The sequence below is a fragment of the Enoplosus armatus genome, chromosome 9, assembly GCF_043641665.1.
Source record: "Enoplosus armatus isolate fEnoArm2 chromosome 9, fEnoArm2.hap1, whole genome shotgun sequence".
Taxonomy (NCBI): Eukaryota; Metazoa; Chordata; class Actinopteri; order Centrarchiformes; family Enoplosidae; genus Enoplosus; species Enoplosus armatus.
Window position 1 is genome coordinate 3382254 of NC_092188.1, and position 10720 is coordinate 3392973.

Consider the following 10720-nt stretch of genomic DNA (forward strand, 5'->3'; position numbering starts at 1 on the left):
AGCATGAGACTTTAACATCTCTCAAGCTACATTTTCTTGTGTCTTATTGGCTGACACGCGGTATACATCAATACCAGTATATCTGTGATGAGCAAAAATCAGCCAATAATATCGGCCTGCTGGTGCATCGGTCAGGTTCCAGTCTAAACTTTTACTGCTGAGTCAGGATACTTTTACTGAAAGCAGGTGCGACAGTGCATCACCATCCCGTCCTCCCAGGTGTCACGCACTCTATCTCTCACCCCCATCTTTTCTCTGTTTACCTAATAAACTCAGTCTATCTCTGTGGCATGTGTCCAGCCCAACTGCTGCCTCTCCAAAGACAACGAGGCCTGATAGCTGGGAAACAGGAGAGAGCCGGCCGCATAACAAGGACTTATTATGATGATGAAATGTCCTACAAGACCCCAAACACCCTCTTAAAGAAATCTCTCCCTCCGATAAGGGGAGTCTAACCCTCGGCCCGGAGCTACGGGGAGAGAGAGGCGACGGGGGCGGGGGGGGTCCTAACCTGATTGGATCGGCGGCTCGGAGGGGGTGCGTAATGAAATCAAATGGCCGTCAAGCCGCTGTCATGCATAATTAATTGGGCCTTCTACGACCAACTACACAAAAATCCATGGTCATTTGATTAGGGGGGTTTGGAGGACTCTCTGAAGTGCATCGCTGTCTGAGCTGCTTCCCTGCAGGCTAACATGTGCAGGCTAACGCCGCTCTGACAGTGTGTCAGCCTGCACATGTTTAACTTTAACATCCAACACAGACTAAATTCAAACTTTGATTAAGGTTCTTTTAAAAGTTGAGGACAATTTGATGTTACAACTACTTCATAAAATCTGTGTTTTGGTGAGTCTACAGCCATGCTAGAAACTCTGTGAGGCAGTGCTTTGAGCTAAATGCTAATGTGCTCACAATGACAACGCTAACATGCTGATGTTTAGCAGGTGAGGTTTACCATGTTAACCACCTTAGCATGTTAACATTTGCTAATTAGCACTGAACATGGGATACTGAACGCGACATAATTAGCACTGGCTGATGGGAATGACGTTAGTATTGGACAAGTTAAAGATTTGACCTGATGGTGGCGCTAGACAGGGCACAAGTCAGTCATCCTCAGGGGACCATGAGTGTACTCAAGTTTCATGGCAATCCATCCGGTGGTTGTTGAGACATTTCAGTCTGGATCACACCGACGTTTCCATCCAAAAAAGATGAATGAGTGTGAAGCCTGATGCCGGGAAATAACCACACATATTTGCTCTGTGAAATCTGAAACAATGAAAGGTTTTTATGCCTGCATAGTTGTTCCTATACTGTATTGTGCAGTTAACACACAGTTACGCATAATGACAGAAGTTAAAGCAGCCAGTATCATCTTTTATATCTCGTCTTAAAACATACCTTTAACAGACAACTTTTCCAGTTCATACTTATATTTCTATTAGAATGTATTTAGTTGTCTTTTTATTTCTTTTGCCTTAATTTATTTTACTCCAGACTTTTAGCCCAGTGTGTTTTTTCTTACAACTTGCATTTGTGTTTTAGAATTTGCTCTTATTATCGTTAATTTGTTGTGTGAACGTGAAGCATTCTGCAACTTGCTTTTTGTAAATGACTAAAAAGATTATTGTTATCATTAATATCATTATAATGACATGCTATGAAAATGATCAAATGGGACATAACAAGAAAAATTATATGCATGTAATTGTTGCAAATAATTGTTGAATAAAAACAATTTATATATAAGTCCTATACAAGGAAGTTCTATCAGGCCAACCTCAAACTACCTCTCAACTCTGAGCCACAACATCTGAGTGAATACCGCCACCTGCAGGACATCAGAGGAACTACAGAATAAACAAACAGGAAGTAAACCACAGCTGACGAGTCAAACCGCAGCAAGATTTTTATTCAAAAAAAAGCATATATTCAGGAATTAAAGATGCATATACTTACATGTGTAAATAGATAATGTTCAAATACACAAAGTGGGAAAACAATGTGCTTCAGTAGCTGCAATGTCAATATGCACGTCGTGTGCATACATGAAAATGTCTTCAGGGATGTGGTTTGTCATGGTTTGTTACGGACACACATCTCCCTTTCATTTAGGGAGGTTCCTGATTTTTTTTTTTTGTGGTCTGGGTCATATCCCTCATTGAAAAGTTTCAAAAGCGTGACCTTATTAACTGCTTAAAATGGAAGACGGCTCCCTCCAAGGTGTCTCACCATCGCCACGTCTCAATGAATTCACAATCGATGAAAAAAAACACAACTTTCACTGCTCAAGCATTTACCCCGTTAACACAGCGTAATATTTACTTTCTAAATGTTCGTTTATTCTCCTTCCTCACGCTGCATCGGCTCTTAAAACCTCCGAGGAGCCTGTTTTAAGCATCGGCCCGTTTGTTGGCAGCATGTAGGAGGAGGTTTGTACCGGCGGTGTGGGATTTGTGGGGGTATCTGAAGATGGTTTTGGGGTATTAAGGACAGTAAAGATGGGAAGGTGGGAATTTGTGATACTTCTGTAGAGCGGTACCTGCTGGCAGGAGGAAGAGGGGTATTTGAGAGGTAGGGTCTGCCTAGTTGGCCGGCTGGGGTCGCCCCTCTGGGATGAGCGAGGTGAAGAAGGTGCTGATGAAGGACCACGCGGTGGTAAAGAAGTTTGGCTCAGGTAGAGCAGCAGCAGCAGCAGCAGCAGCAGCCTGGTCCTGGTCCTCGGGTGGTCCTCCACCTCCTTCCTCACCGCTGTCGTCGTCCTCCACCCCCTCATCCATCAGACGTTCCTGGGACACAGATGGGAGTCAGCCGTAATGCTATATTCTGATCTGATCATTATGTTTTCTCCAAAATGATTTGATTTTCATAAGATTTGGTGGGAACTTAGTCCAAGTCCTAAAGAAAACTATTCCACAAACAAACTATTCATTGTTGGTGCAGATCCACATCCAGGGACATATCCAATTGCTGCTTGATTTTCTGAGTGCATTGTAGTTTTTCTAGTATGTTTCTAGAATCTGAAAAAAGCTGGCCTGACCCATAAAAATGCAGCTCAAATTGAGAGCTAAAATGGATTCCTAGAGTAGTTTTGCGTGAGCTCTATCCTTCGACTGTTGTAGCGCAGCTGCAAAAATAGGTGGCAGTGTTGTAGAATAAGACACAACACACAGCTAGAGCACAGGGACTGAAGCAGGAAAATAAATATGTGCTCAGCTTTTCTTTTTAAGTTTCACCGGCATGTATTTGACATGATGCAGCTTAAAGTCTCTAAATGCAGACAAATTATATCTGGTCATTTGTCAACCTTAGAGGTCGCATTCGGAAAAACAAAAATCAGATCTAACTGCTGTCTGCAAGTTAGACAGACAAGTAAGAGCTGTTGCAAGGTTCTTGCACCAGCCTCCGGAAACGCGTGTGCAACTGCAAAACTCCGCAAACATGTTATTGCTGCTGGCGTATACTGGTCCACAGCGCCCATTACAGTGTCGGAGAGTAATGGCACAGAAGAGAGCATGGCGTGTGCACACACCTGCAGCGGACCATGCTGAGAGCTTAAAACTAGCAAGGAGGTAGAGAGACGTTCTCCAGCTCACCATTTCCTGTATGTCCTGGTGTCTCTCCGCTTCCTCCTGAGGAGCCCTTTCTCCTCCTCTAAGGTTCTGCTGCTCCGCCCTGAAGGGAAACCAACCAGCCTGATGCCTGGGGGAAAAACACAAACATAAGCATACTGTTAGACTTTGGTTCAAAGCTTTTATCTTTAAAACAAAATAAATTCACATTGACATATTGTTGGAAACTGATTTTGCCCATAAACACACATTCAGCAAACTGAATACAAGTTCAAGCAAATGTAAGAGACGTAAAAATACGTATCTGTAAAATATAACTCACAGGTAGACAAGCAGCATGGCGCCGATCACCATGACGAAGCGGCTAAAGGAAGAGTAGAAGTAAACGATGCTGAGCAAGACGCCGGCGCGAGACACCGTGTACAACCAGTCCAGCCAATCGCGGTTCAGCTCGTCGTCGTTTAGCACCGCCCCGCCCTGCGCGTTCATCTGGATGTTGGGGTTGGCCGGCTGGTTCTCTGGTAAAGGGTTGGGGTCCGGGTTCGGCCCCAGCGGGGGCTGCACTGCTTCGTTGGGCTGGGCTGGTTGATGGGGCGAGGAGGAGGAGGGAGAGGAAGGAGGGGGGGTGCTGGGAGGCTGGGAGGCGGCTACTGCTGCTTGACTGATGAGAGGAGGCAGAACAGGGGGTTCATATATTTAGAAGACGATACAACAATTTAATGCAATTTAATTTAACTTCAAGTCCTCACTGTTATTATTAATCTTCACATGGTAGCAATTAGAAAACAAGTCAGCGTATAAACAGCGTTGACCATTTACAGACACATTTCTTTAACTTACTATTGCATGTAGTAGTGGCGTGCGTACATCTGCTGCCACCACAGCATCTGCATGGGCATATACACGGGGTGGGGGGGCATGTTGGCAGGGAGGCCACCTTGTAAAGGGACCTGGGCTCCATCTGGCCTGTGGAAGAATGTCATGTTTGATAGTTAATGTATTTACACTGTAAACAAACAAACAGTCTAATGACAACATGGTTTTCTCTCTTGATTGTCTATATTGGAAATGTTCTTTCAAACTTATCGTCTGGATGTTTAAACTGGCTGCTTGTGAGGTAACAAACACAGATCTCAAACTTATTCCACAGCTCTGGTTTCAGTGTAATGCAATCCAACGCAACGCAACCACAAACGAAAAGAATGACAATAGCGTTGAATCAGCAACTCTCTAACAGTCTCAAAAAAACCTGATTACAAGCTAAAATGTCTGATTCATCATGTGCAGTTCATTTAGTATTTCAATGTGCATTTACTACAAACAGATTTCCTTTAGCGTGTACATTTAAAAACATTTTATCATCAAATCACAGTCATTTCTTCTGATTAAAACAATCATGATTATCTAAGTCACAGGCTGAGCTTTGTGTTCAGTCGGTCACAGAGACGCCACTGCCGTCATATTTTGAGTAAAACACTGAAACGTCAATGAAAATGAGTTGTATATCAGTTGGATTGTGGCGTCAGAGACTTGCTTACCACTGAGGGACACCGGGGGGGCTCTGGGGGAAACCGCCGCGATACCTCAGGCCATCGTAACTTCCTGGGACAGAAGAGGACGAGGAGGAAGAAGAGGAGGCTGGCTGACTGTCCTGATTTGGTGTGGAGGCAGGGGAGGCGGAGCCTGCGCTTTCTGAACTCTGAGTGACGAGATGTGAACACCAATCAAAAGCTGAGCTGAGCACATTGCTGCAATTTTAAATAACCAACGCAGAAAAAACTGAACCCAAAGCAAGTTTTAGAGGCAGTGTGACTGCAGGCAAAGATGCGTTTGCACAGGTTAAAAAATCTTTTCTTATCCCGAAGCTTAATGATTCCACTTCATGAATGTATGGAGACATGGCGCCTGGTAAGTTTTGAGATCTGTCAAGAATCTGAGCCGTCACACACATACAGTCACACGCGGTCAGTGTTACGTTACGGAGCTGCAAAGCTAATTACTACAGCTAACTATGGATGAACCAAGCCAACCTTTATCTCTCCTGATACATCAACCGCCAATACAGAGTACCAATCCAATACCATGTGCTTCCTTTTCCCAAATTTAAAATCTGTACTCATGTCAGGTAACATGAGGCCGGCATCTGCAACTATACTACAGCTAATATCTGTACAGTCGCTAAAATGGCTTAAAACAAACACTCCAATAGTCAAAATAAGGTGAATAAATAAACACTTTTCTTCCCTAAACGATGTCTTGCAGTGTCACGATGAGAACTTTTTTAACAAAGGTAGTCCTAGTGAGAATAAAAGCATGCGATGCTCTACCTAATAACACCCACATCAAACACCTTGGCTCTACAGTGGGTTTCTGTTTGTTAGGATTCAGCTGTGTAGATTAGCTGCTAACACTTAATATAAAGCACTAAATCAAACAAGTGGAAGTCACTGTGGTTCACCAGCTCTCATAAATGTTTGACTAAGCATACACAGATTGTTTGAGCCCTACAGGAGGAGGTCTTCGTCGGTCTACTCACGCTGGAGTCAGAAGCAGAGGAGTTGGCCATGGAAGGGCTCCGAGGCATGGGCGAGGCTGGGGGGCTGTGAGAGGTACACACTAGATGCATCATGTGGTATTCATCCTGCTGTGGTCGACAAGGTCAGGGCACGAACAGAGGATGTGGGAGGAAGAGAGAGAAGAGGAGGAGGAGGAGGTGGTGAAGGCAGCAACAGAGCAGAGAGACAATACAAGAAACAGAGAGAGAGAGAGAGAGAGAGAGAGAGAGAGAGGAAGGATTAGTGTGGAAGTGGCCAGAATTCAGACACAATGGTCACCCTTTGTTGGTAAAACACATCAGATCAGCTATTGTTCCCCAGTCAGCCTGTTTCAGCTCTCTCACACACACACACACACACACACACACACACACACACACACACACTTTGAAAAAAGTCAGCCAACTACCTGTCAAATACACACACACCCTTGACAATATGGTTGTGGCTGAAGGCTTTATGCAAAATATTCCTTCCCAGGAGCAACAATTAGTCAATTCATCTGTCAACTGACAGAAATTTAATTGGCAAACATTTAAATAACTGCATAATTGTTTTAGTCATATTTTAAGCAAAAATGCCAAAAAAATGTGCTGGTCCCAGCTTCTAAAAGGAGGAGGTTTGATGCGTCTATTTGTCAAACATGATTTTGAACAGAATATCTTTGAGTTTCATCAACTGTGGGAAATGATAATTCACCATTTTCTGACATTTCATAGACAAATTATTTATTGTTTGTTTATTGTTATAACAAGATGTTCTACTTCATGCTGGGACAGTGTGAAGCAGTGTAAATGTGTGTGCCAAACTACATTGCACATGCATTCACCTACACTACAGCAGCTCTTACCTTTCTAAGCACATCTCTGAGCTGTAGGTGGTCTTGAAGGAGTCTTCCTGAGTACACCAGTCGCTGGTCTTTGGACAGCTACAACACAAACAGCATCGTATGACGAGACGAGGAGATGACCAGTACAGACAGTGTGAAGCAGTGCAAATAAGCTTTCTTTTATCTATTAAAAACACAGCACCAGGCAAGTGCACTTAGATCGCTGTCTGGCCCATCTAGCTCAGCCATCTAACAATCCTTTCTTTATAGTGTTACCAGATAAGTGTGTCTTAGCCTCATAGAAAATACATGATTTCAAATTTGACCTGAGATCTTGTGGCTCGTCCTCAGACATAAACTGCAACATTGGGTGGAGCCGAAACTGCAAACCTGGGTCTCAGAGCTAAAATTAACCTCAAACAAGTGTTTCCAAGGTCAAGAATGAACCTCAGAAGGTGCGCAGGACAAATGGAAATTTAAACATTTACAATTCCATGACAACTGGGCAAACTGATGAAGATCATCTGATTTGATCTTAAGCACCAGAAGAGCTAGAAAATGGACCTTGTTGTGAGACTGCTGTTTTGAAGGTCAAGAATGCACATTGAACATCATCAACAAATCAGGACACGCCCTCAGCTGCCTCTCTGTCCTGAGCAGCCCACTGTAACCCTGCACACTGACGCAGAGCAGAGACATCAGCCTTTCGAATAAACAAATGTTTTCTAGTTGGCTCTAATGTTTCTGTTTCCAGCCGTGTCCTGTGTGAAAGACCTTGTTGTCGTGTGTAATGTTATAACATGAGATGTCGAATCTGTAATGTGTGTAAAGTGATTGGGCACCTTTGGATTAGATTAGATTGCTGGGCTGGATTAGATTTCAAATCTTACTAAAAGCATACCCAGCGTGTACGATCATATTCTCTGTGCTTCACAAGGCTTTGACTTTCAGTATGTAGAAATGGTTGTATTTATGTGTGCTGTGCTTCTTTCTCCTTTTTGGCTGCATGATCTGATCATTCTCTGTGTTGTTAGGGAGGAAGAGGAAATGTCTCACCAACATGCCTCTGTTGTTGCAAAGAAGTCAAATGAATGAGCACTTCTGTACAGAGTATTTCGTACTTTGTGCCTTCAGTTTACTCTTAAAACCAGGAGAGTACTTCTGACTGGGCCTTTAACTGGGGCGCCCCTCCAGGTGGAATTTCAGTTCAAGAACTTTGCTTTGCTCTTTATATCTGCAGCCTGTTTTTTTTTTTTTTTTTATCATGACAAAATAAAACAGACAAATTTGAAAAGGCGATGTTTTTCAGTCTGCTGGTCATCAGTATCACCTGGATAGCGGATCAGAAACAGTGTGCTGCTCTTTTGACTCACAACTTCAGTCACAATCTGCTGTAGTTTAAACTGGGCAATGCTGAAATATTTCATTTTTTGTTTACCTAAACATCCCCCTTTTGGGATTCCCTCCTGGTCCATGAGCCAGTTTAAACTCAGTATATTTAAATCAACCAAGTAGATCCAGAATGTAGGCAACAAAGAAAACCATCAAACAAGAGAGCCACTTACCGGCTTGCTGGGGTACACGTTGGAGATGTGACTTTTCAGCCTCTCCACGGTCCAGTTGAGGAAGCAGTTAATAGTCTGGTCGTCATACTTCTGGTTGGGGGCCTTAATGACCAGGGTTACAGGACTATCAAGTACCCCAGAGTCCATGGCTCATATTACTAGCAGGGTGGGCTCTGAAGAATCTGAGCTCAGCAGAGCTTAGTGTCACAACTCAGGACTCACCTGAGGAGAAAGTTCCCTCAGATTCTCTCCATTCTGGGCTCAGCTACACACCTAAAACAGTCCCTGCTGTGGGTGGGTGGGTGGGTGGGAGGGTGTGGTTCCCCCTCTACAACATCTGCCTCATCTGTGGGGGAAGTCGGTGGATTCCAACTATCTTCTGTGGGGTTTCTGGTGAAAAGAGAAAAAGAGTCTGTTTGCTGGGAAGGAAGCTTCTCTTACACTGTAGAGGGTGGTGGGCTGTCATCACAGAATAAAATCATCACATGAAATAATTTCATATCTGGCTATTTCTATTATTTGAACACCCATACACTTGACATGTTTTTATGTTTTGGTTTAAAGTTTTGGTAGTTTTGTGACACTGGTCCTCAGAGAAATGATACCTTACTTCATACTTTTTATATTTCATATATGATAAATAAGCATACATTCTGTTGCCAGACACTTTAGAGGCTATAGCTTGGTGTGAGAGGTGTTTCTAATATGTTGTCCATCCCATTTATATCAAGAAGACAAAATATTAGAGACACTTCTCAGTATGACAAATCACAAACCATAGCTTCCAAAATGACTATAAAGTTGAATCACAACCTCTCTAAAACTGATTATAACCTTCATGGAGGTAGAACGTATTGCAGGGTTGTTGTCTTTGAATGTATTGGTTTTTGTTAGATGTACCCACTAAACTGGGAACTGAGTACTAACTGCCAGTAAACCCACAAAAAACACAAATTTAAAGCATAAGCAGATGATATTCTGTATTTTTTTGTTAAAAAAGACTGAAACCAACAACGTGTTTGTCTGTCTCTAACTACTTTCCATCTGTCTGTCTTCCTAATTAATGCATTTGTTGGGGACTATTTTCAGCCATAGATATGGTGCACTAATGTCACCCAGTACTGCAGTATGTCAGAGATGTGTGACGTGTAGTTTTTAGTAATAATGGAGCTCTATAGCACAGAAAAATAAGCTACAGTATATTAGACATTAGCTACACAAACACAGTACTTTAATTAATTGTTGGTTTTGGTCTTTACATGGGATTTATTGACAATAAGGAAAATATAGAATATCACCAAGCAGTGGAGAGCATGCATACAGCACATAGAAGTTATACAGCTAATAAACATCATGTACTTCTGTATATCGTAGGCAAGTATCAAAACAAAAACTAACTGCAGCTAAGGTAGGGGTCGTGAGTTTGAGTTCCCACTTCCTGACACCTGCCATGTTGCGTCACCTCTACAGTAAACTGTCAAAACAACTGTAAATCATCCCGAGTCAAGCTAAGCCAGGTGACCCATAGTTACATTAGCTAAGTACGCTGTTTATCAGTACAACCCATCATGTTCACAAACGTATAAAATACACGCAGGAAACTAGCTTGACGATCACTTCGGGCAGCTCTGACTATGTTGTTGACCCTTCTCATGAAGCCAGGGTAACGGGGTTAGCTTGTTGGCTAACGTTAGCTTCGCTGGTGCTCGCTAGATATTCGGCCGGCCTGCCGAGCTGTTTCCGCGGTGACAACACATTTAACCACTGACGCCCGATGAACGCGTCAAAGGAGCTTTCGTCTTGTACCTGTTTACTCTTGTGGTACCGTCGTCTCTTCGTCCCAGCTCGGCTGGCCTCCTGCCCTGTTGTTGTAATGTCGGGTGTGAGACCGGAAACCACGTCATCGTCCTCTTCACAACAGCTGATCAGGGAAAAAAAACCTAAAGCTGATAAGCAGCCAGACCGAGGACATTTAAACGGCGAGTCTTGGAGATGTTTAATTTGTAAATCATAATATGAAGCTACTGTACTAACACTAAAATCACTGTTGCCATAAACAGTGTATGTTAACGTTAGCGAGTTATTTAGCTAGCTAGCTAGTAACTGTTTTTGGTGACGTGGTTGCTAGGAGACAACTGAGGACCTGCTGAGTGAGGGCAGGTGTTGCACCAAATTCTGTGACTTTCAGCACGTACA

General features: G+C 43.2%; 1 protein-coding gene across 1 annotated transcript; it reads right to left on the minus strand.

Annotated features, from left to right (window-relative positions):
* Positions 1 to 1899: 1899 nt before the first annotated feature.
* On the minus strand, positions 1900 to 10409 carry herpud2 (HERPUD family member 2). The gene is made up of 9 exons (XM_070911685.1): positions 10331 to 10409; positions 8525 to 8914; positions 6981 to 7058; positions 6112 to 6219; positions 5114 to 5274; positions 4416 to 4541; positions 3898 to 4236; positions 3600 to 3705; positions 1900 to 2792 (listed from the first exon to the last, which is right to left on the minus strand). Exons 2-9 carry the CDS (start codon positions 8669 to 8671, stop codon positions 2589 to 2591), a joined length of 1269 nt encoding a protein of 422 aa, XP_070767786.1. The 5' UTR covers positions 8672 to 8914; positions 10331 to 10409; the 3' UTR covers positions 1900 to 2588.
* Between the last annotated feature and the right edge of the window lie 311 nt (positions 10410 to 10720).